The sequence below is a fragment of the Copadichromis virginalis genome, linkage group LG6 (genome assembly GCF_057382275.1).
Source record: "Copadichromis virginalis isolate Kocher_CV1m ecotype Utaka linkage group LG6, C_Virginalis_male_GT1.1, whole genome shotgun sequence".
In the NCBI taxonomy this organism is placed as follows: domain Eukaryota; kingdom Metazoa; phylum Chordata; class Actinopteri; order Cichliformes; family Cichlidae; genus Copadichromis; species Copadichromis virginalis.
This window is the reverse complement of record NC_140623.1, coordinates 7,846,986-7,872,948: the sequence shown is the minus strand read 5'-3', so window position 1 is coordinate 7,872,948 and position 25,963 is coordinate 7,846,986. Positions and strand designations below refer to the sequence as shown.

Sequence of the window (25,963 nt, the reverse complement as noted above, 5' to 3'; positions counted from 1 at the left end):
TTCCAGCAACACATCGCATTACCTAATGCAAATTCCATCCATCTATTTTCTTATCGATGTGTCCAACCCTAATGTAAGCTTATTATATTAAAATGATTATTGATCTGAATATTTATTGAGCCAAAAACCACTTTACATTTGGCTCGTTGGGGCTCTGTAGCATTAGGCAATGTTGGCTTAATTACAGTCTTAAATTTTCACCTTGAAAAAAAAACAATTTCTAGTTTAAAAAAAGATTTAAAAAGAAAGTTTGCAACAGGGTGTACGACTCCTTTGAGAAAAACTGGTGGTGTTCTGTGAAGGACGCACTACAGGCTGTCACATGATACCGTTCATTCCTTTGAAAAAATAATACTTTCATATTTTTCATTTTTTGTCATTTTGAGACAATAATTAAACACATATTCTCCAAACCAACTAGCAAGTGTTCTTTTTCTTTTTCTTTTTAGATCAGCACAACAGTTTTCAGTGCTGACCAAACTGGAAAATGATTTCTAATCATCGGTTCCTTTGAAAGGATTGTACTGATATTTATCCTTAAGCTGCTTTACTTGATTTAGCTTAATATTTTCTGTTTAACTGAGCTCCTTTTCTGAGCTTCCTGAGCTATGTTTTTGTCCAGGGAACACACTGGAACAGTGCTGGAATGAGTCTTTTAAAATGGGCTGTATCGCTTTATGTAGATATTCCCTTAAAAATGATAAATGATTCATGGTAACACACATGAACAACCTCACATTTTATACTTAACTGTTTATCAAGTGGTCTTAAGAAATACCTTTCCAGGCTTTCTGCAGATTTCATAAAGTTTTTATTTAACATCGGCTCCTTTTTTAATACTCAATTTTAAGTCCAGTCCTTGTACCTGAGCTTTCTCAGAGGAACGTTTTGGGGTTTGTGTTGTTTCTTTGTAAAACCACTTAACACTGACTGTGAGTTATTCACAGATAAAAACAGCACCTAACTCAAGGAATAAACCAGTGTTGTGGCTACACAATTTTAAAATCATTTGTTCACATTTCTGTAGCTGAAGCTACTAAAAAAGCCAAAGATAACACAGTTTGACATGGAAACAGGGAGAAAATGCTGAGGTGTGCTAAATTACACAAGAACTGGACTGAAAATCAGCGGCGACACATCTTATGGAGTCATAAATCTGAATTCAGACATCGACTTCATCGAAGCAGTCTGGGATCATAGTAATATATTATGCTAATATAATAGAAGCACATAATGGGATTGCTTTTATATTTTTTAGAACATTTTGGCTCAAATCAATCGAATGCAATAAAAACGGGGGCTGTGTAATTTATTAAATAACACTACAACTCTTTAGAGTAGATTCTGTAACATGACATATAATGTAAAAGATTTACACTTTAAAATAAAATATAATAATATAGTTTTGTTGAGCCTCTTCGTGCCTCCTTACGTTGCAGCAATGTACCTTTTATTCCATCAGTGCTGCTTTACTCTCAGGTACCTTATTGAGCTCTGCAGTTATAATAAGAGCACTTCTGTGAATCAGGCCCCCTGCTGAGACTCTAGACGTGCAAATCTTCCCTCCCTCCTGGCTGTCTTTTGCTGCGGCCTGCTGTGCTACCATCTCTATGAAGAATTACCTTCACGGCTGGAGGAGGAAACTCAATTGCTGCATCCATTTACACCAATTCTTATCTTATCACACCATAATGATCAATTAGACAAGGCCTACAGCACAAATTGCCCTCATTAGATCTGCAATCAAATCTAGCGGGATTTTATCAAAGCTTGCTTTGCATGCACATCTACACAGGAGAAGAGAAAGGCGTTAAATCTTTCCAAGTGGCCGGTTCCAGGTTTTCTTGACACGTTAGAGCGCATAGATATATACACAGGACATCCATCACGAGCGGACACTCAAGAAACCAGGATTTGTGTGCACTTTCCCATACACACACACCGTCAACGGGAGAGGAAAGACACTTTCACAGTGTACTGTGAGTGCATGCAAATTTCACTAATGACACTGTATCATTCAGCATTTATTTTGGAGAATGAAAGGTGCCAAAAGCGTGGTTGTTGTGTTCAAAACCCATAAAAATACGAAGCCATTGTACTGCGACCATGCTAAAAAACCCTCTGTACAATGGTTCTGTGATGTACCTGCTTTTAAAGAATGTCATGCGTCAAAGTGGAATTACACAGGTGGGAGTGAAGCCTTCGCCCCCTTAAGTAAAAATGTCTGGTAGCTCAGCCCTGAAGCGGATGGTAGGATTGGGGAGGCAAAGGAGAAAACTACAAAGAGGGCGGAGAGAGGAGGCGAAGGTGTGAGGGGAAATGGTGCGAGAGCATCCTAAAGAGAAACGGGAAGGGTGATTCAAGAAGTAAATAAGGGGAGAGGAGAGGGGAGGAACACCAGTGCAGGGGGGCAGGAGGCATCTTCTTTTCAGTGGCGAGTCATGCTGGGGAGGGTGCAGCAGTGGACTGATTTTTAACTTGCCATTACAAATTTATCATCCATCTGAAACAATTGTTTGTGTTTCTTTCTAAAGTGGTGGAAAATTGTCACCTTTTACTATTTATATATTTTGCTATTTATACTTGTGTGTGTTTGACATTTTCGTTGCCTAACCAAAATAATCTAAAACCCGGGTACTATAAGTGTGTGAATGGGTGTGTGAATGGGTGGATGACTGCATGTGTAAAGTGCTTTGGGGTCCTTGGGGACTAGTAAAGCGCTATACAAATACAGGCCATTTACCATAGGTGGTGCTGGATTGGTGCTTTTAAAGGTAAAACCAATTAAGACCTTATAATCAATTAGGTATAAAAAAGTTACTATTTTTATTACTATTAATATTATCTGCAGTGCTTCACCAACAGTGTGACAAGTTCAATTTGTAGAGTATCGCCTTATAATTTGATACCCTATTTTCTCTATGCTGTATTTGCCTGCATCTGCAGCTTCCCTGGTCAGCTAACATCTACTCAAATACTGACCAGCGCATATGTGTTCATTCACCCTTCAGCTACACCATAACTAATACTATGTTGCCCTTTCTTTGTCCTCCTAAAATAAGGGAAGGATACGGGACTTCGGGGAGCCTGGGATGTTTGTTAGCTATGGATCTTTTGTTGGTTTGTTGGGAATTTGGAAGCCAGATCAGTGCTTCTGGCTTCTTACAGACACACTTCTGGGCAGTTCTTTCCTACCTTATTCACTTCACCTATTAGTTCGTTACATTTTGTGGCTGATTGATATGTATGAATGATTGTACATAGTTGAGCTGAGCTGATTTTGTGATGATTTAGAAAAGAAGCAAGTAATGGGGAACATTGGGTGAGAATTCCACTTTCTGGCCTTATATCACGAATATAATTTGGTATACTCTGTGTCTTTGGACTCAGTACAAAGTGTCACAAGTTGTGGCATTAAGATCAAATGTGATTAAGTGTCAAGAATTAATCAAAGAATCGAAGGATATGGTAACAGCTAGCATTTGATTTAATCTAACAATGCGCTCGATCTGTCTAATCTGTGTAATCTGTATTGATGACCTAAATCCACAAAATAATAATTTGATAAAACAAAAAAGCTTTAGTACTCTCATCAAGTATCATTTTATGGTTGTCAGGATGCTGATTTAATACCAATCCCAGTTTAATACTTGATACTATTTTCGGTACCTCTGCAGTAAAGAAATGAGTAAATGTTCTTTTCTCCTTACGTTATTGTTTTTCTTCATATAACCTGTTTTAAAAAATGTTCTTTATAACAAAAATAAATGTTTGGATTGCTGTTGTGATTTTCTAAAAAAAAATAAAATAAGAAAAACAAGAAGCTTCACTTCACGTCACATTCCGATTTCTTACCCCTTAAGTTTTCATGCAGTGGTGCTGTCTCTAAAACACGCTTCATATTTAATCTGAACACTCCCTTACAGTAGCTATTTGCTCAGATACAGATGCCATATTTAGGAGATAATCCTTTGCTTAAAACATCATGAACATAGCTCTTAGTGATGCTGTCTACTGTCCATCACAGCAAGTGTTCATGTAGACACTAAGTAAGACATGCAATAGGCATCCAGAGAGCTGAGGAGAATGCATGTTTTTATTTTCTACCAAACACAAACACACAAATGATCCCTTCAGCTGTATCCATCGCAATAACGTCTACTAAATCATTCCATCCACTACACCCTGCCCCAGCATGCCTTGCTTATTACCCTCCCATGTACTTTCCTGGGTCGTGCAGAAAAAGGAGAGTTAAATACCTGTGCCTCCAGTTTCATTAACATGGTCAGAATGGTGGAGGAGTATGTGTGTACATTTGAGTGTGTGCTGGCAAAAGAGAAGTAAGGAGGGACGCTGAGGAGATGAGTCCTTCCTGGGACAAGTGTTCTTCCAAGTGGCGGATGTAGAGCCTGGGCAATTAAAGGGTTAAAGGTGTCTGGGGCGCCCTCACCCCCACGGAATGACTAATTTTGACCTCCGGACAGGGGCATGGGGAAGAATGACGAGGTGGAGGATGTTGGATACAATGGGTTTTGGAGAGTGGAAGCTTGAATGGTGCATTTGGTGGAATCTGAATAATCAGGAGCGGATAATAGGAGTTGTACTCAACAAAGATTGGAGGTTGTGGTTTGTGGGATTAATGGTAAATTAGGGAGCAATGGGCAACACCTCTTCTTAACATACAGCATGAAAATTCAAAGCAGGAGTACTCTACAGCCAGATGTGAACCATACGGCGAGCAACTTTGCACTGTTTCAACAACGTTGAATAAATCTGCATTTAATCTGATGGTGTTCATTTCTAAATTGAGTACCATCAGATTTTCTTACATTTCTTCCACTGTATCTTTGTGCCAAATGTATTTTAAATATATAGCACATTCTAGTATTATTACTTAGTTCCTAATAATGTTCCTCTGTAGTCCACCCTTAGATATCTCAAAAACTGACACTCATGGCCGACAGAGGATGAATCTTACTAATTTTGATGATCTCCCAACTTTTCCTGTGGGAGTTCTCATGGCATACACCCAGGGGCTGTGGTTCAGTACGGAGAGGCCAACTAAGATCATAGAGAGCAGTACAGCACTCCCTTGCTAGGTTACTCTCTCTGCCATATGTTAGGAACAACAGAGGTGTAGGCGATGACACTGAGAAAACGGGTAGGTGAATATAGAGAGGGGGAGGTGCTGATATGAGAGAGGGAGTTGAAAGGTGTTTGACGAGAAGGCATCAGCAGGGACATGGGCTGAAGAGGACCTGGGGGGAGTGTTGGTAAGCAGGGCTTGGGGGATCTAAGTCAGGGACTGAGATGCAAGAAAAGGGAAGGAAGGACGAAAGAGATGACTCACGGCCTGGTTAGAAGGAAATCAGAGTGGCATGGATTGGCAAACAGGGAAAAAAGGGATCGGGAGCAAGGAAGATTTGGGAGGAGAAAATGTTGATAAGGAGCAGGTTGCACTTTATAGCTTATAGACAGTTGTGTGGGAAATGATTTGGGAAACTCTTACAGTGGTTGAAATGAAGATGACAGTATAACAAAAAGCCTCTTTAAATAAAAGATGGTGATGATCTTTTAAGTGTGAAATATCAGGGATACATTTTAGTTATGGATCGCCGTCAGTTGTCGAGATGAAGGTGGCGACTGAACATCGAGAAAGACCTGCTGATATGATGACACATGTGATGGCGGCCAATACAGAAATAGAGATGAAAATGGAAAGGAGTCAGCCTACAGAAAACAGAAAAGACTGGGAAAAAAGATGGACAGAAGCAGAAACGGGAACAGAGCGAAGGGGATACTAGACAAGAGGGGATGATGAGCTCTGACGCAGAGCAGACTGAGACAACAGGAGGGTGGAAGCCGGGCCTCGCCTAGTGTATTGGACGTACACGGCTGACTGACAAAGGTCTTTCTGTCAATGGTTAAATGTGTGTGTGGGTGTGGAAGGATAGTGGAGTAGATGAAGAGGAGGATGGGGAGGAGAACTTACGTGAAGGCGAAGGCCACCAGAGCACCACTAACCACTATAAAGTCCAGAATGTTCCACAAGTCACGGAAGTAGGATCCCTCGTGGAGAAACAAGCCCAGCACCACCATCTGGAAGACAAGGAGTGTGCTCAGCATGATATATACTCATATACACACATACACAGGGACACTGACTTTACCCTCTAAAGCACGCTGGCCTTAACAAATACAGAAACACACACACAAACAGAGGACGCCTCATACAACTGCACAAAAAAGGGCTCAAAGTAGAGAGTCACACACAGTCGCACTGTGATACTTTGTTACCTTGATCAACATTTCAAATGTGAAGACTGCTGTGAAAACGTAGTCAAAATTACGCAGCACCTGCGGAGGGACACAACACCATGAGATAAATTAACATATTAGAGAGAGCAGATGAATCAGAGTGAGAAAAGATGCGACAAACGGAGGAGAGATTAGCAAAGAAAAAAAAGTACACACTAGAAAGACAATGATCCTAGTTCTAAACCTATTTTAGGTTTCCATTTTCAAACAGCTCAATCACAAAATCCACTTGCCGTGAGTGAGATTATTCATAATTTCTTCTCTTTTGTCATAATATTTCTTTGCGGTGTTAACCTATCCTCCACATTCTCTAAATCTTGATTTAATGTAATAACAGAGAAAAAAAAGCTACTAAATATCCAATCTCCATAAAGACATGTGTTGATGCATGATCAGTCATCCAGGTAAGGAAATACGTCTTTATGGAAATCCCAAAAAGTTGATTCTGTTCATCGTGATGTAGCATTTTCAGTGGGAGGTGACTTCTTCAGTCTCAGCTGATGGCAGGTTTTCCCAACCCTCCATTTACATAATGACTAAGACGAGCACCAGTGACGATGATCAAGAATCATCATGGTTAATGATCAAGAAATTGACCCCACAGCTTATTTTTTGTTGGTGGTGTTAGTTTCAGTCATTATGCAAACGTACTGTTTATAAGGTTGGGGAAACCTGGGTTGATGAACAGAATCCGCAAAGAGATATTTGCATGTGATCTATAGCCAAGGGCCTACATTGGTAATAGAAGCTTTCTGGTTTGCATTGCTACCGACCAATCCTGTTTGAGTAAGCTTTGGTTGGATGCAAGGAAATCCATCGATGGAACAGGAAATCTTGTGTGCCGGATATGAACTGTCGGTTGCAAAACTGCAAAATATCTGCCTTGCAATCACTCCTTGTTATCACATGTGGGTGTTATCAATAGGTATGTAAAAAGGAAATATTAATTAGGATGATGTGATACCTATGATTAATATGTATTATGAACAATTTAGCTGTAGCCAAATCCTCCTAGCCCTAGCACAAGCTATTTATATCACCACTGCTGACCTCTTCACTGACAGGATTTATTAACAACTAATAACTTTACTTTAAAACCATATACTATTCCCAGATCTTGCTAAAAGTTCTCAAAATATTCATTTTTATATCTGTTGTACACATCCCATCAAAAAAGAAGAACGATGCAGACAGAAAAACACAAACACATAGTCGTGTCTCACATCGTTTTGCGGTGACTTAGGGTTGACAGGGTCCTCTGCAGCAAGAGCGATGCTGCTCATAGCGATGACAGAAAGGATGGTGAACTCAAAATACTTCAGAGTCAGGATATAGTGACAGCACTTCCGAAACCTGGCGCAGACACACAGACGCGTGTGCATGTTAAGAAATAATAAACAAAAAACCCCACAACACATTAAATATGAAATATGTCTTAGGCTGTAAAGAAAAACTTTCCTTTACAATAACTTTTCCATATTCTAGAAAACAGCATGGTACAAAGCTTGGAGCTTGTGTTTGTGTATAAACACAGACACACACACAGAGTATATACTCACGGGTTAGTGGTGGACAATATGAAGCAAGAGCTATAAGGAGGCATGGGTTTGGGGCCATCTTCATCTCCGCCCTCGCTCTCCTCCTCTTTCTTCTCCTCACTTTTCTTCTGGTCGGTGTTGGCGTTCTTGTTCACTAAGAAAATCCAGCAAAGAAAACAGGGAGAACTCAGAATCGACAAACACAAAGAGACAACGTTTGACACATAAAGACTGATATTGCACTGTTGTTAAGTTCAAGAGGAAAGCCAACAATTTTAATTTAGGTGTCACTGCAGTGATATTATGCACAGTATTATAGTACAGTCAAAAACATGTTTTAAAAATAAATTAAACTGATAAAAAAAGTTAGACTGGGGTGCAGTATTGTAGTGAACTGCTCATGAGAGACCACTGGAGGGCGCTCTTTATTGGTTGAACAGGCAGCAGTCTGGAAGCAATGGTGACTGTGAACGTTTGGTTTAAGGTAAAAATAAAACTGCAGCCATGCAGTTTAGTATTAATAAAAAAAGGTGGAGGCCAGACATTCGTCTATTGCCATATCTAAGTGTATACAAATGCAGTTTATTGACCACATTGTCCACAATCCTATGTCCTTTCAGTAAGCGCAGGTAGCTGCTGCAGCAGAAATTATCAGGCATTATTGGAGCGTAAGGAGTGCATATTATTATAGTTGGGTACCTGCCAGAAAGGTTTTTCGTTACTGCGTTAGCTCTCGTTGCATTAGCACTACATTTTATTGTTGAAAAATACTCTGAAATACCATGAAGGTATAATGGCATCAGAAATAAATAATATTTTAGAGTATAATGTTTTTGCAATCTGACCCATAAAAAAAAAACACACTCTTTTATACATTTTTGAAAGTATCTTTGACGTGTTTCTCGAAGAGTCTTCTAACGTTAAAGTCAGTACAACCAGTCAGAAGTACAGTTTGTACTGCATTAATGTCTCTCTGTCTAAACTAGAAGATGCCTATCAAATAAATTATAGACCCCAAAAAGCCATCTTTAGTTTTATAGTCATACGAGCCTCCAAGATTCACCTTGTAAGATGGCGTTGGTCGAGGGGTAAGGGTAGACAGGGGGCATTTCTATGGCTGTGTAGTCAGGTTTAACCATGCTAGTGAGAATCAAGCTGTCCATGCTGTGAAGCAGCGTGTGGGTATCAGCATCGCGGCAGTTGAGCAGGTTATTGACATGGTCAGGATGGTCAGGGTGATCTGGTGGTAGGGCGTAAGGGTGCTCGTGGGCATTGGCCAGCTTGCTGTTGTTGCGGAAGTTGTCCAGGTCCTCATTATACTGCTGTATAGGACGGGTGGTAGAGAGGCTTGGTCCAGTACTGTGGTGTTCCCTGATGAAGGAAAAAGAGATGGGGGAGATGTCACAAGAGCAACGCAGAGCACACAGAAGGGCAGATTCTCTACCAAGGCCAATATCCTATGATGCACTTGATATGTGTCTTTATATGGTTGTAATACATAGCCTGGTAGTTTTAATTTAAAAGTCTTAAACTCTCAATAAACAGTCTTTACAAAATTCTAAATTCAGAACTAACATTTAAAATGGCCTTTTCATTTCTTTTCCATTCTATTATTTCATTGCATTTCCTTTTCCTGCTTTCTTTGGGATTACCTACAAAATTAGCAATGGGAGTAACTATGGAATTAGCTGTGAAATTAGCTAATAGATTAACTATTGTATTAGCTATTTCACTTAAAATTTCCCTAACTCCTTTGATCCTTGTAGACAATGCAATACAAATTAGCCATGTGGAGCAATGTAAGGAGCTATCTGATTGGTTACAAAGACACTGCAATTTGCATTTATAGCTTTGCACTGTTCAAGGACATTTAGCCTAGATGTTCACTGTCTTAAAATGTGCAACGCAGATATATGAAGAATGTTAAGGAACACTGCGATGAAATGGAGCCCTGATCAACTAAGTGTGCAGTAGATTTAATCAGTGAACAATTTGGTTGAATTTCAGATTTTAAATGGATCTGTTTGTTAGTGAATGACAACTAGCTCTGGGAGATGAGGTCACACCCTCATCTGTCCTAAACCATGTTCATGGAGGATGTTACAACATTGACAGACGATGACCTCTCAGCACTTTGAGTCAGCTTTTTGGCACCAGGGACCCTCATAGCAAAACAGCAACTTGGACTTCATGCAGTAAATTCTACCTTTCTGGTGTTTGATTCTACTAATTGCTCTCTCATTTAACCCACAACTAAAATCAGTCCCAAAGAGCTGGGTAAAAATATTAAGAAGGACATCTAGCGTGAACACATTTGTACTTTTACTTGTTCCGGGAATTACATTACTGAACAGTAAATCTATTAAAACAAATGAATGTCTTCTTTCATTTTGCATTACGTTTTGTATATAATATGAACAGGACTGCAGGCTGTTGAATAGATCAAATCACTAAAGTCATACTGAACAAAATGACCAGGTGAGTTAAACTAATTGACCACTTTTACAAGTTTTAGTTACATAACTGATTAAAGATCATCAAACTGAAGTGTGCTACCATATTCATATTCATATTAATGTACAGAATTCACCTGCTTGCTGCTACTACTGCACATTCACCCAGTGTATATACTATATGTGTATATATATATATATATATATATATATATATATATATATATATATATATATATAATGTTCTTCCTCTACCCCCCCCCCCAATTTTTGCACATGTCGAGGAGCGTGTCAGGCTACATTTCACTGTGTGTTATACTTGTATAACTATGCATGTGACAAATAATAAAGAACCTTGAACCTACCAAAGGAGATAGAACGTTGGACCAGGTGTACACCAAAATGGCGAATGCATACAGAGCCCAGGCTTATCCCCGCCTGGGTAAATCAGACCATCTCTCCCTTCTGCTACACCCAATATACACACAAAAGATCAAGAGCACTGGGATTACAACCAAAACCGTGAGAACATGGCCGCAGGATGCTATTCCGATGCTTCAGGACTGTTTCCACTGCACAGACTGGGATGTATTCAAGGTGCAGGACACTGACAATCGTGTCGCATTGGACAGTTATACCTCCACTGTCTTGGACTACATCTGTTTCTGTGTGGACAATGTAACAACTTGGAAACGACTCCGTGTGTTCCCTAATAATCCACCCTGGATGACACACGGAGTTCAACAACTTATTCGAACGAGGAACAACGCTTTCAAATCCGGGGACCAGGAGGCATACAGTGCTGCCAGGGCCAACCTGAGAAGAGGCATCAAGACTGCCAAGCAGCAGCACAGGAGGCGTATCGAGGCCAGGTTTGAGAACAACACAAACCCAAGGCAGGTCTGGGAGGGCATCAGGGCTATCACGGACTACAAAAGGAGAACACCATCACCCTCAGCCGACAGTTCTACTCTGGCTGAGGATCTAAATCTCTTTTATGCCCGTTTTGACAGGGAGAACACCGACCCTGTCCTGTCCCCTCTCCCCTCAACCGACCCTGCTCCAGTCCTGAGCACTCATGAGCTGAGGCGTGTGTTCCGGAGCATTAACACCAGGAAGGTGGCCGGGCCAGATGGAGTGCTGGGCCGGGTGCTAAAAGACTGTGCTGCGGACCTGGCGGATGTCTTCACCTCTATATATAACACCTCGTTGTCCTGTTCACTGGTACCATCCTGTTTCAAAGCAGCAACCATCGTTCCCATCCCAAAACAGTCAAATGTCACATGTCTGAACGATTTCAGACCTGTGGCACTCACCCCCATTCCCGCCAAATGCCTGGAGAGACTGGTCATTAAACACATCAGAGCTGCTTTTCCACCATCCCTGGACTCGCACCAGTTTGCATACAGGAAGAACCGGTCAACCGAGGATGCCATCGCCACAGTGCTGCACACATTACTGAAGCACTTGGAACACAGGAACACCTATGCACCGCTCCTCTTTGTAGACTACAGCTCGGCTTTTAATACCATCCGGCCATACAAACTCCGTCCCAAACTCCACCAACTGGGACTTAACTCCTCTCTGTGCAACTGGATTGTGGACTTCCTCACTAACCGTAGACAGAGTGTCAGAGTGGGTAAGAACACCTCTTCCACCCTTGTGGTCAACACCGGTGCCCCTCAGGGGTGTGTCCTGAGCCCTCTGCTATACACTCTCTTCACCCATGACTGTATTTCCTCCTGCGCGTCCAATCTCATTGTTAAGTTTGCCGATGACACTACAGTGCTCGGACTTATATCCAACAACGATGAGACAAACTACAGGACAGAGGTGCAACAACTAGAGTCATGGTGCCACGACAATAACTTGGTCTTAAACACCAAAAAGACCAAGGAGATCATTGTAGATTTCCGGAGGAAGGGTCATAACAACCATCTGCCTCTCTTCATTGGCAGTGAGGCGGTGGAGAGGGTGAGCAGTTTTAAATTCTTGGGGGTAACTGTGACCGAGGACCTGTCCTGGGGCAACCATATCACCTCAGTTGCACGGAAGGCCCAACAGCACCTCTACTACCTGAGGAGACTGCGGAGCGCACACATTCCCAGATCTCTGATGTTGAACTTCTACAACTGTGCCATCAGCAGCGTTCTGACGTATGGATTTCTAGTGTGGTTCCCCAGCTGCACCAAGGCCGATCAGCAAGCACTCCAGCGGGTGGTGAAAGAAGCTGGCAGAATTATTGGAACAAGTCTGCCAGAGATTAGTAATATCTTCCCCTCTCGCTCAGTATCCACAGTATCCTGCGGGACCAACATCACCCTGCGCGCCACCTTTTCCACCTGCTGCCCTCAGGGAGAAGGTACAGGTCTATACAGGCCAGAACATCCAGACTGGCCAACAGCCTGTATCCACAGGCTGTGAGGCTCCTGAACTCTCTGCCCCCCTCTCACGGACAATAACCATATCCAACTTCTTAATAGCACTGAACTGGTCTGCATTGGTGCATCATATCTTTATTCTCTTTCCCCCCCTGCCCCCCCCCTTTCTTAAATAGATAACTATCATATCTGACATCATATCTCACAGTACAAAAATATTGAATGGGTTGCATTGTTGTACTTTGTCATGTTTCTCAGGTCTTTGTCTGAATTTCTTATGAACATTACTTGTCATGTTCTCATGTTGTTGCTAAGGATTGTCTTATTGCACTGGAGTCACACTGGGTTAAATATTTACACTTGGGTTTTAAGGGGTATTTATTATTTTCTTCATTATTTTATTTACGGGTTGTACGGAAGCCCCAAACACAATTTCATTGTTCTCTGACAATGACAATAAATACTTAAATAAAAATAAATACTAAGTAACTTTAACCTTTTATTTCATTTTTTTCAGTGTACAATAAATAAATTAACTACATACAGTGGTCACTCGCTATAACGCGGTTCACCTCTCAAGGCCTCGCTGTTTCGTGGATTATTTTTTGTGCAATTTTGCATGCTTTTTTTTTTTTTTTACAGCTCATTGTGTTCTGCATCCTGATTGGCTGTACACCACTGTCAATCAATCCCGTGCCGTGTCTCCTGTACAGCACAGATTGCGTTCAGCTTGTCAAATTTACATAAATCTTTGATCGCTAGCAGCGTGACTCTGAAGTGCTGCACTGCATGTTTGTACGTTTTCTCCCCAACAAACACAACAATGTCAATGAAATGTTTTGCACCGTCAAAGGCAACCGCGGGTGACTTTGGTTTTATTCTATAATACTGGACTTGTTTTTCTACAAGGGTTTGAACGTTAAGAGTGTTTAAACAAGAGAGAAAAGTGTGAACATGTTCATGCCTGTCTGAAAAAAGTGTATAAAGTGTGTAGTGAGGGGTTTTACAGCCTTAAAACATCTATAATAATTGTAAAAAATAAAGCTACTTCGGGGATTTCACTTATTGCAGGTTATTTTTAGAACGTAACTACTGTGATAAACGAGGGACCACTGTATACAGGGAGTGCAGAATTATTAGGCAAATGAGTATTTTGTCCACATCATCCTCTTCATGCATGTTGTCTTACTCCAAGCTGTATAGGCTCGAAAGCCTACTACCAATTAAGCATATTAGGTGATGTGCATCTCTGTAATGAGAAGGGGTGTGGTCTAATGACATCAACACCCTATATCAGGTGTGCATAATTATTAGGCAACATCCTTTCCTTTGGCAAAATGGGTCAAAAGAAGGACTTGACAGGTTCAGAGAAGTCAAAAATAGTGAGATATCTTGCAGAGGGATGCAGCAGTCTCAAAATTGCAAAGCTTCTGAAGCGTGATCATCGAACAATCAAGCGTTTCATTCAAACATCAACAGGGTCGCAAGAAGCATGTGGAAAAACCCAAGGCGCAAAATAACTGCCCATGAACTGAGAAAAGTCAAGCGTGCAGCTGCCAAGATGCCACTTGCCACCAGTTTGGCCATATTTCAGAGCTGCAACATCACTGGAGTGCCCAAAAGCACAAGGTGTGCAATACTCAGAGACATGGCCAAGGTAAGAAAGGCTGAAAGACGACCACCACTGAACAAGACACACAAGCTGAAACGTCAAGACTGGGCCAAGAAATATCTCAAGACTGGTTTTTCTAAGGTTTTATGGACTGATGAAATGAGAGTGAGTCTTGATGGGCCAGATGGATGGGCCCGTGGCTGGATTGGTAAAGGGCAGAGAGCTCCAGTCCGACTCAGACGCCAGCAAGGTGGAGGTGGAGTACTGGTTTGGGCTGGTATCATCAAAGATGAGCTTGTGGGGCCTTTTCGGGTTGAGGATGGAGTCAAGCTCAACTCCCAGTCCTACTGCCAGTTTCTGGAAGACACCTTCTTCAAGCAGTGGTACAGGAAGAAGTCTGCATCCTTCAAGAAAAACATGATTTTCATGCAGGACAATGCTCCATCACACGCGTCCAAGTACTCCACAGCGTGGCTGGCAAGAAAGGGTATAAAAGAAGAAAAACTAATGACATGACCTCCTTGTTCACCTGATCTGAACCCCATTGAGAACCTGTGGTCCATCATCAAATGTGAGATTTACAAGGAGGGAAAACAGTACACCTCTCTGAACAGTGTCTGGGAGGCTGTGGTTGCTGCTGCACGCAATGTTGATGGTGAACAGATCAAAACACTGACAGAATCCATGGATGGCAGGCTTTTGAGTGTCCTTGCAAAGAAAGGTGGCTATATTGGTCGCTGATTTGTTTTTGTTTTGTTTTTGAATGTCAGAAATGTATATTTGTGAATGTGGAGATGTTATATTGGTTTCACTGGTAAAAATAAATAATTGAAATGGGTATATATTTGTTTTTTGTTAAGTTGCCTAATAATTATGCACAGTAATAGTCACCTGCACACACAGATATCCCCCTAAAATAGCTAAAACTAAAAACAAACTAAAAATTACTTCCAAAAACATTCAGCTTTGATATTAATGAGTTTTTTGGGTTCATTGAGAACATGGTTGTTGTTCAATAATAAAATTATTCCTCAAAAATACAACTTGCCTAATAATTCTGCACTCCCTGTATACGCTGTGTGATAATTGTGTGATTTTAACTAGAACCTACAAAATTGTACAGTACTCATGTTACTTTACCAAAGTTTTGGTGGCTAATTGTGCTGCTTAATACTTTTTATTGTTTAGATTCGACAATCAGATTTTAAATGGATTTGAAATGTTGTGAATAACACAAATGAACTTCAATCAATGGTGTCCTCACTAGTCTTTAATCATTCTATCTCAGGTCTTTTAACTCTTAACTATCATAAAGTTATGACAGCTGGACTGAGGAGACATTTATGATCGTGGCTCAAGAGTTGGCAGTTTGTCTTGTAATCGTAAGGTTGCCGGTTCGAGCCCCGGCTCCGACAGGCTCGGTCGTTGTGTCCTTGGGCAAGACACTTCACCCACTGCCTACTGGTGGCGCCAGTGTCCGGCAGCCTCGCCTCTGTCAGTGTGCGCCAGGGTGGCTGTGGCTACAATGTAGCTTGCCATCACCAGTGTGTGAATGGGTGGATGACTGGTTGTGTAAAGCGCTTTGGGGTCCTTAGGGACTAGTAAAGAGCTATACAAATACAGGCCATTTACAGACAGCGTTTTAAATAGTATCTTTAATGGCTGTAGGTTGTACCCATTAGCCATCTAAGACTGTATGTAGGATGGAAGTGACTACTTCAAAGGCACAGTGATAGCAAGTTCATTGAAAACGTTTGCAATAATTTTGGTTGTTAGGTCATTTCTAACCACTGTATTCACCAGTACAACAACCTATACTGACTGACAGGATTAATTCGAGACTTTCCTTACCTTCTGCAATGCCCTTTGCTCTTATCATGGTTGCCATGTCGATGTCGTCTTGCTCTCCGCCCTTCTCCTTCCACGATTTTCCCCCCCTCTCCTTCTTTCCCCCTGGATCGGTGTCGCCTGCCTTCCTCTCCTTCTCTTGCTGCCCTGCGGTGCTGCCTGGCCCTCCTGTTCTCATTATGTCCTTCTCCTGCCTCACTCTGGTGGGGGGAAACACTGCGAGCTTCACAGCCTTCCCTGTTCCGGTGCCGATGGCCTCGATGGCTCCGGTGGCTCCGGTGGCTGTGCCTCTCCTCCCCTGGACGGCCCTCTATGCTCGCCTCCACATTACCCAGAGATGTGCAGCTGAAGCCGTGCTCCATACGGGTCTCTGATAGCTGGCTTGTCTCTCTGCTGTCTGGCCCAAAGGGTTTCTGATGGTGATCGCGGTCGTAGTGATAGCAGTGGGCGGCACGGCGGCAGTGATCTATGTCCTGGCGCCGGTACTCCTGGTCAAGTGGCAGTTCTCCAGGTTGGGTCTTGTTGGTGTTATTATTGCGGTTGTCCTGTGGGTTCACCACCAACGGCCTGTCCAAGTGGGTTTTCATGTCACCACGTCCTTTCCGTGGGTAAGACGCCTGAGTTAGGGTGACAGGGTAGCAGATGACATTACGAGGTTATATGCAAACATCAGCCAAATGTTAGCCCTGGAGTAGCTAGCCATGTATGATCATGTTTTTCTAAGCAGGTCTCAGTACACCACTTATAATACATTTCAATCAAATACATTTACTTGAATTTAATTGAATCCTAGAGACTGACTTAAAATCTTTCTTTATCATTTGCAAACATGAATCTCTTGTCTAGGTGATCATTTATGTTAAGATGTATATTTTTTAAATCTAAATTGTCATTTGGAATTTTTTTTCACGTAGCAAGTAGCAAATTTAAACATTAGTGGTTGTTTTCCATGGTATATTAATAAAAGACAGTAAATCATGTAATAATGAGTAAAAAAAACAATACTGCAAACGGAAAGAAAACAGCTGCTCTAGAATAAAACCACAGCAATGACACTGCCATCCATGCATGCTTGAAACCTTTTAAATTGCTGTTTTAAAGAAGCAAATGCTCATCAAGCCAAGCAAAATACATCAGCTTTTCATGTATTTTGGGTTGCAGTAGCAATTGCTTCTAAGCTGGCAAATCAGATATAGTCCGGAGTATTTTAACCTTCTTTGGTATCATATTTTATATATACATATGTTAACCCAGAAATAAACAAGTAGGATTTACAGCACTCGTGCCGGTCCCATTCCCTCCCCTGGGTCACAGATACACAGTTCAGCAAACAGACCACCATTTTTGGCTCCATGTGAACAAGTTTTTAAACTTTTTTTTTAATTTGTAAAGCCACAAAATGCTAAAACAGAACCAGCTGTGAACATACAGTTTGCTGAGTCATATCCAGCCAACTCCTGATTTGCACTTTGCCCCATTCCAGTTTTGAGTCCACTGCTTTCTCTGCATGCCCCACTTTAATATTGCATTGCTCCCAAGCACGCAGCTTCAAGCCGTCCCATATAGCATTGCAAAAATAACACTCCTTCACAGGCTTAAAGGGATATTACACTCTGGCATCAAAACATGTAGATTACGTTATGACCCAGAATACACAGCAGTTATTAGTTTTATATATGAAATCTAATTATGGAAAAGAAGACAAACACTGAGCCATGACTCCCAAAAAGTTGATCCTGTTCATCTTGACATTTTCAGCTGGACGAAAATGCAACGTCCAGATGAACAGAATCAACTTTTTGGGATTTCCTTACCTGGATGATTGAGCATGCATCAAGACACCAAGCAATGACTGTCACATTGACTGGACATTGGATATTACTGTGAGATAAAGTTTACCGATCTTAAATAGACTTTACATTCAATACCCATCTATGGTCTAAGTCATCATCAGTGGAAACCATAACTCTAACTCTATGCAATCAGAATATGTAATTCTTTTTAAGCTGTTTTCCAAAATCTTGGTAATCAGGGGACAAAAAAGGCACACATGCATAAGGTTTGGAGCAGCTGTTGGGGTTATAACCAATGATGACTTGGACCTAAGAGGGTTAAGATAAACTCAATCTCAGAATTATAGATTAGCTTTAAAATTACTTGCAATTGAGCAGGATCTCCAACTCTTGGAGAACAATGGACACAAACGTTCTGATACAATGTTTTTGACCTTACAATAGATGATTTTCAATGTCATGTTACATATTAATACATGTGTCACAAGTGTCCTCCAAGAGTCATCCATTCAAAAAGAAGTGGTGTTAATATCCCTTTAAGGTGTTTACAGATTGCTTTACACACATTACAACAAATATTTACCATATATATCAGGAGTAGACTGTATACATATGTGTATATGTGTTTTTTTCTTAGGGGGGGAAACACCTCACCTCTTCTCCCTCCACTCCCGCCTTCCAGTCTTCCTGCTCCAGCTCATTGTAGAGCGCCTCGCGGCTCGTCATTAGGTTCTGTCGGCGAATCTCACTTGTTCTCTGCTCCCACACCGACTTATTTCCCTTGGTGTGGTTCTTTTGCTGCTCCTTACTGTTGGGGGAAATTAGGGGATGTTAGGCAGGAGAAAAGGAGTTTTAGTTACAGCGAAGATGGAGGGGAAACACAAGAGGGTGTAGTAAAATAAAAGAAAGGCAGACGTGAGTGATTTCAGGTAAGGCAGGAGGACGAGGTGGAGATAAAGTGAAGATGTTGAAGAATGAATAAGCAAGGAAATTGGTGTCATTGTATTGTTGTCAGAGGTGTTATGGGGAAAGAGATGGTAATGAGTAAGTGAGAAAGAAAAAGGAAAAGAAGGATTAGACACTTGAGGACAAACCCACTGAAATTTAGCCACACATCAGTAGCAGTAATGTAAAAACGGTTCATCCTTAAAGGGAAAATCCAATTATATGTATGACTTTAGGTATGTTCTTATTTATCCATGTAGACTGTTTAGGTAAGAGCTTTGCAGTTTGGCTGATACTGGTTTGAATAAAAGAAATGCATCTTACTTGCCTTATTATTACTGAAAACAACAAATAAAATTAGATTGGAGTTTTTTCAGAAATTAATCAGACCATGTTGTGAGCAGTTTTATGAAAAAATTATCTTCACCTGTGACTGAGGACCATCTCTCCAACACAAATTTACCAGCACCAAATCTTCTCAGCACAGGCTCAGTTAGCCACAGCGACTAAAAAGTCTAGTGGCTTCCAAAGGAGCAGTGAGTTTATTTGAGCAACATTCTCATGTATACCATTGTCAGTGTTTCTGCTGCCAGGAGAAGATTCTACAGGCTGTCCGCCTCTCGCTCTTCTTCCCTTCACAAAGCCCTGAATCTGTTCCTTTCACTCTCAGAACAATCGCTTTATCGTGTTTTAGAGAACAGTGAGAGTGTGATGGTGACTGTGTGTGTGTGTGTTGTGTGCAAATGAATGCCTGCCAATCATAAATGTTACGAAAGACAGTCCTGGAAGAAAAAAAACAAACATTGCACGTGGGATTGTGCCTCTTTGTCACTGCAGCCACATGATGGATTTTATGTGCAGTGTTTTGAATGTACTCACATCTTTGAGGGTTATCTGTGTAAATGTGTCAACTCACGCAGCAATAGACAGGTTGGCAGCTGACAGAGGGCTGACCTCTGCCACCTCCTTTGCCTTCTGTAGTGCTGTCTTCTGATTGGCTGCCTCTTCCTGTTCTTCTTCATCCTGTTAAAGAAGAACAGTAATCTGGTCTAAATTTTGGGTGAGCACAGAGTCCACTAGAGGATGCCAGACCCTGTTTTTGATTGTTTGGTCAGAGACATTCACACCAGTAACCTGCTAGAGGTCATGCTGGCCCTCCTTGCACAAATGAGCAGATACCGGTCCTGCTCATGTGTTAAGGACCTTCTACAGCCCTGTCCAGCTCTCCTGGAATCTCCTTCATGCTTTTGAGACTATGCCGGGAGAAATGTTCTGGCAGTGGCACAAATTGATGTGCCATCCTGGAAGACTATCTGTGCAACCTCTGCAGGATCCAGGTATCGCCTCATGCTACCAGTAGTAACACTGACTGTAGCCAAATGCAAAACTAGTGAAAAAGAAAAAAAAAACGTCAAAAGATGAGGAGGAAAAAATCTCAGTGTCTGTGAAACCGTTCCTGTTTTGGGGGTTGTCTCACTGCTACCCCGCTAGTGCACCTGTTGTTTTTATTAACACCAAAGCAGCTGAAACTGGTGAAAAATTCCCTCTGCTACTTAACTGACCAAATCAGTTTAACAGAGTATAACTTGATGTTATACTCTGATTAAAAAGTGTTTGTTTAATTTTTATCAGCCGTGTATATTTCTATAAACTGGCCCAAAGCATTCTCACAGTGAAAGCTGTCAGGAAGATCATTATGCTTGCAAGTGCTTTAGCTAACGACAACAGCTTGGTAACACATAGCATAACACGTAGACCTGTACCTTTGTAAGCTCCTGGGCATTGGCCAGATTGTCAACAGCGATGGCCAAGAAGACGTTAAGCAGAGTGTCTGTGGTGGCAGAGGTTAGGGAGAAATGCTGACAGGAAGCTGAGTGTTTTTCATGAAAAGCAAGTGGAGACAAAAAAGATACGACATGTTGTAGATAAGCAAATGACAGAAGAAGCAAAACAAGTTGAATTTTATGTATATGACAAAATATATGCATCTGTATAACTTTTCTTAGAACATATAGATACAGCACATTTGAGTACATGCACAGGTAAGCGTGAAGGCAGGATACAGTTGCCAAAGAGTGTCAGGACAATAAAGAAGATGGAGAAGATCATCCCCTTGTCTTTCACTCCACCCTGGGACTCAATGCCATAGTACATCACCTCATTCCAGTCTTCTCCTGTCAGGATCTGTCGAGAGAGTTTTAGTTTCATTGGTCTGATATAAAAGGAGTGAGTTTGCTGTGAAAGCCTTTAGTCGCTTCACTGCTTGACCACTTATCTGTTAACAATAAGTAATCAAGCAGTAATAATAACCTAACCAATAACATTTGGATCCGAGCTTGTGGTGTAATGTATATGCGCACTGAAAGTGTTGCATTTTTGTGGAATATTCATCCTCAAAAATCACATAATAAAGAGAACACAGCAGCTGGGAGAACTTCATGGTTTGCACATATTTCGCTCGATATTTCCAGAGAAATAATTTCGGAGATCTGATTGACCCAGAGCAGCATCTAGTTGTGTGTCTGAGCTAAAAACTGTATTATTTTACTATATTAGTACTGCGCGTTTTGAGCTACAAGTGCACGTATTGCGAAATGCAATAATCTGATTGGTCAGATCTGTTTATTCAGATCTGAAAAACTGGAAAACTGGAGCTTGGTTAGAAAAAAGAAATGTCGCAAATTCTTTCAGCAAAATTACACAGTTGGTGTGCACGGCTGCCTTTAGAGCACTGGAGTTCAACGAAATACACGACACGCAAAATATTCACAGAGATTTTACGTATTCTGGTGGTTTTTTTGCGTCAACTCACTTGAACACCATTTCTAGTTAAAAGGTTTTGGGAGTTGCTGGACTGCAACGTCTCCAAGCTGCAGCGGCTTTGCTGTGAAATTCCTCCATGCTACGATAACCGTCATGCTTAATCTGCTGTTGATGTGCTTTGTAGTAAACAACAAGTAAGCTGAATTTATCAGCCATACATACATTGTCCAATCAAGCTTTACGAGTAAGGATCGGACCACTGTCCAATCCAAATATCAGATATCCCTAATTAGACATGAAGTTGTGTTACTTTAAATGCCCTCAGCCCTTTAGATACCTTTACACACTCTGATACACACATACCGCTGGTACATTTGAGTGACACAGCTCTGACAAAGTCACTCAAAGAAAATAAAGCAAAAACTGCTCCTAACAAAAGACAGCTTTCTAAATCACTGCAAGACAACACAGAAACATTGGACCTGCAGTCAGAACTGAACAAGACTGATGACAGCACAACAATAGGCTTTGTTAATATTCAGTCATGTGAAGTGTAGAAATGAGTCTGGAAAACCGAGTTACTCTCATTTTAATATTTGCTTCGTTCTCTAAGAAACCAGGCACAAAGCTTTCTTCCCCACCTGAAACACTGTCATGATTGCTGCAGCAAAAGTGTCAAAGTTAGTAGGAGGCGTTCCGTCGTCAAAGTTAAATCTAAGGAGAAGAAAGGAAAATGTACAGTAAGAAAATAGATGCTCAAATTTAATACTGGCAGTTGAGCTTCTTCTTAAGTTAGTGGTGATACTGACTGTCCTCCAAACAGCTGCATCCCCAACAAGGCAAATACCACGATGAAGAGGAAGAGGAGGAACAGCAAGCTGACGATGGACTTCATGGAGTTCAGCAGAGAAACCACCAGGTTTCGAAGTGGTGCCCAGTACCTGAGGAAAAGGAGGACGTGTGCAAGGAGAAGGACACATGATGAGGATAAATGAGACAACAAAAAAAGTAAGCAATAGAAGAAAAGAGAGAGGAGGAAGGAAAGAGGGCAGCGATAAAGAAGAGGATCGAAACCATTTACGTAAACTCTGAACAGGTACATGTTTTTAAGCCAAATTCAGCCTTTATTTTGTTAATTTGAAATTTTAACATGAAATTGTGTCTGAGCTGTTTTGCTCCTTTTCATGTATACCCTCCTGTTTTTACCACCTCTGAGCTTCTCCAGTAACCAACAGGTGTCCCAAATAGAATGACGTGCACTAGTAAAAACATCCAACTCTCTTTCATTACATGTACCATAAGCTCAGCCTCTTATCATGTGCTTCATTATCATCATCGTCTCATTTGTGTACTGATGGAAGAGCATGCAAGTCTAAGAGAAGTCAGAGGAAGAGCGAGAGACACTTACTTTGTGACTTTAAAGATGCGGAGCAATCGCAGAGCTCGTAACACGCTGATCCCGAAGGACGTGCCTGGTTTTATGGTGGCCCACACAACCTCGAAGATACTGCCGACTATTACCTGCACGCACACACAATTCAATACAGTCAGAATGCTGAGTTCAATCAGCAGCTATTAGAAGTTTAAGCTTGTATTTATTTATCAAAAAAAAATCTCTGAAGCCCCGAAAACAGAATTTTTCCTCTGCCAAGGCACAAGAACCCTTGTTTATACCATAGACATTATTAGGATGCTGCTTAGTTATCCAAGAAGCCGAGGTAAATGCATATTTTTCTTTATTATTATTTTACTTTGAATTGTCGGGTCCTTTCCAGGGGACCACCGGCTTTGTCAGTAAACATTACTTATATAAAGAAGAAGTCATAAGAAGAAGATTAGTCTAGTATTAGACTGAAGCTAAAAAGGAGTCATAGGTTATAACTTTAAAAGAAATTTGACCAGGCACATTTTGCACTTTTAGTTTTTGAATGATCACAAAACAGAGAAAACACCCATGTTTACTAATACCTATCACTAAACATTTAATCCTGAGATGGCTTAATTTAAAACAAAAAACTGGAATTTAAATGGAAATGTCTCTGTGTTGGAGTTAGAGTCTTTGCTTCTGATCACATTTGCTGAGGAATTAATAAACTGATAAGAAAAAACCCCAATAAAAACAAAACTTACTACAGAAGCAGACCACCACACTAATAAATTCAGTGAGAGATTAAATGCAGTGTTGGATTTTATAATCAGTACTTTTTTTTTTTTTGCACTTAGTTTCAGTGTGTGAGTTTGTGCACTCACCACACAGTCGAAGCAGTTGAATGAGGAATGGAAGTAGGGCTGGATGCCCAGACCGTACATCTTGATCAGCATCTCAGACATGAACAAACCGAGGAAGACAAACTCTGCATAGACTGGAGAGAGAACAAAGGAGAAAAGAATGATTTGGGGCACGAATGAAGCAAAGAGAAGGGATTTTGTTAGAAACAGAAGGCGAGGAATGTGAGTTAGAACAAGAGGGCGACGTAAGGATGTGGAGAAAGGAAGGTGAAAACGAAAGAAAGTGAGGCCACGGAGAGAAAAACCAAATGAGATAAAAAGACAAAAATCAAAATCAGGTAAAAAGAAGGTAGTAGTGAAAACCAGATGGGAGCATGACAGAGTGAGAGAAAGACTCAGTTGAGTGAATGATAATAGAGGTGCGAGCCACTAGCAAGTGTTGTATGAGATTGTGGTGATGAAGGGACTTCATCAGCAACGACAACTTTGTATGCTAATGCAGCTGAACACCAGCCAGGGACAACAAGCTGACTCCATCACGGCCTGTGTGTACACATGTATAAGTAAGTATTTATGTGTGTGGTCACATCAGCAGCAGCAAGCCAGCAACTAAAACTAAAGAGTTACACAACGTGTGTCAAGTGGAACTCAGCAAACAAAACTCTTCCGAGCATGATAGTGCAGATCAAGGATACGTGTAACTACAGAATGGGGATAACGCTTGAGAAATAGAGAACACACTCTGTTTCTGCTGTTTGGTGTAGTTAAATTTGTAAAGGCTTGTTTGCATGTGTAGGAGGAAACGGCAGATCTGAAGTGTAAAAAAGATGACTCAGGTTGGGACGAGGTGAGAGTGGGCAGCGGTGGAGATTAAACTGGAAACAGTGAAGCACATCACACGTAGTGTCAGATGTTTGCCTTAGTGTTGCATTTTGCATCCTGTACTCTTATTTGCATGTAGTCCACCAACGGTCCCTGCACATGGTGTACTGTTAATGCACATCAGTGCCAAACAGACATTCCTGTGACCCAAATAAAACATGCAGCATTAGTATATAAAGTAGTGTATAAATACTGAAGTAATCACTAGTTTTAATTTCTCCTGTTTTTAATCGTAATAATTCTTAATCATTAGCATTTAACATGCTGCTCACACAATAACACGTGATAAAGAGCTGGGGTAGTATTTTCTTTTTAAGTTACATGACTCACAGCATAAAGGCAAGAGTACATTCTATATTGAGTAAATGTTTTGAGCCACCTTTTGTTTGTATTTTACTAGGGAAATGGGAAATATGTGCAGTAATTTATTGAAGCATATGCAAACATAAACCTGGGTATATAAACCAAAAACAGACGAGCTTGAAAGTCAACACCCGACCTCCTCTGAACATACTGATCGTGATTTCAGCTAAAGAGTTTGATTCATCACTCTGTGAGAACTGTTGGCCCTGATATTCAATCCAGTTCTTGTGTAATTAGGTTTACCTAATTATTATTATTCAGTTCCAATGTACAGCGTTTTGCGGCAGCTGTGGTTGTTTTAAAGTGCTTTATAAATAAAGACGACAACGATGATGATACCTGAGCCTTCTCTTCCCGTTTCTCTTCCTTAAGAATGGCGTCTTGATGGACAGCCTTCCACTGAGACCATTTCTGATTACGCTTCCTCAAACAATGGATGGATCAACTTAAGGGCATTTCTTAGGTCCTGTGTCAAGTCTTTGCTGGACTTTTGCCACAACTTTCAGATACTATTCATTTACCATAGATGAGTTTTTTTTTTTACTTCAAGCACTTCTACTTTCACCCGATTTCCTCAAATTTTTCAAGGACACTGCACACCATGCCGAGATACCCCAAGTTGTAAAATAATAGCTCATTGGGAATCACCTTGTTGGTACAAAAATACTATTTTATGTACAAAAATACTACTTTATGCCAGTTAAACTTTGTTATCTTTGACATTTTTTCATATATTAAAGAAATGGGAACAAATTATGTATTTTTGTGACAGGCTGCTAGTAAAAACGTGCTTTCAGATACAATTTAAAATTAGCTCTTTGCTAAGGCATGTGTTATT

At 41.0% G+C, this 25,963-nt stretch overlaps 1 protein-coding gene across 8 annotated transcripts in view; it reads right to left on the bottom strand.

Annotated features, from left to right (window-relative positions):
- The window catches only part of cacna1ab (calcium channel, voltage-dependent, P/Q type, alpha 1A subunit, b), a 116,597-nt gene that overhangs the window by 55,806 nt on the left and 34,828 nt on the right, over positions 1–25,963 (bottom strand). For all 8 annotated transcript variants that reach the window (XM_085458454.1, XM_085458447.1, XM_085458451.1 and 5 more), the window contains exons 11-24: positions 23,902–24,014; positions 23,060–23,172; positions 22,461–22,592; positions 22,293–22,365; positions 20,952–21,072; positions 20,652–20,719; positions 19,805–19,911; positions 18,598–18,751; positions 16,154–16,767; positions 8,920–9,227; positions 7,878–8,010; positions 7,542–7,671; positions 6,298–6,357; positions 5,993–6,099 (exon numbers count right to left, since the gene is read on the bottom strand). In XM_085458454.1, the coding sequence (XP_085314580.1) occupies positions 5,993–6,099; positions 6,298–6,357; positions 7,542–7,671; positions 7,878–8,010; positions 8,920–9,227; positions 16,154–16,767; positions 18,598–18,751; positions 19,805–19,911; positions 20,652–20,719; positions 20,952–21,072; positions 22,293–22,365; positions 22,461–22,592; positions 23,060–23,172; positions 23,902–24,014 (2,233 nt within the window). The remainder of the gene's footprint in view (positions 1–5,992; positions 6,100–6,297; positions 6,358–7,541; positions 7,672–7,877; positions 8,011–8,919; positions 9,228–16,153; positions 16,768–18,597; positions 18,752–19,804; positions 19,912–20,651; positions 20,720–20,951; positions 21,073–22,292; positions 22,366–22,460; positions 22,593–23,059; positions 23,173–23,901; positions 24,015–25,963) is intronic.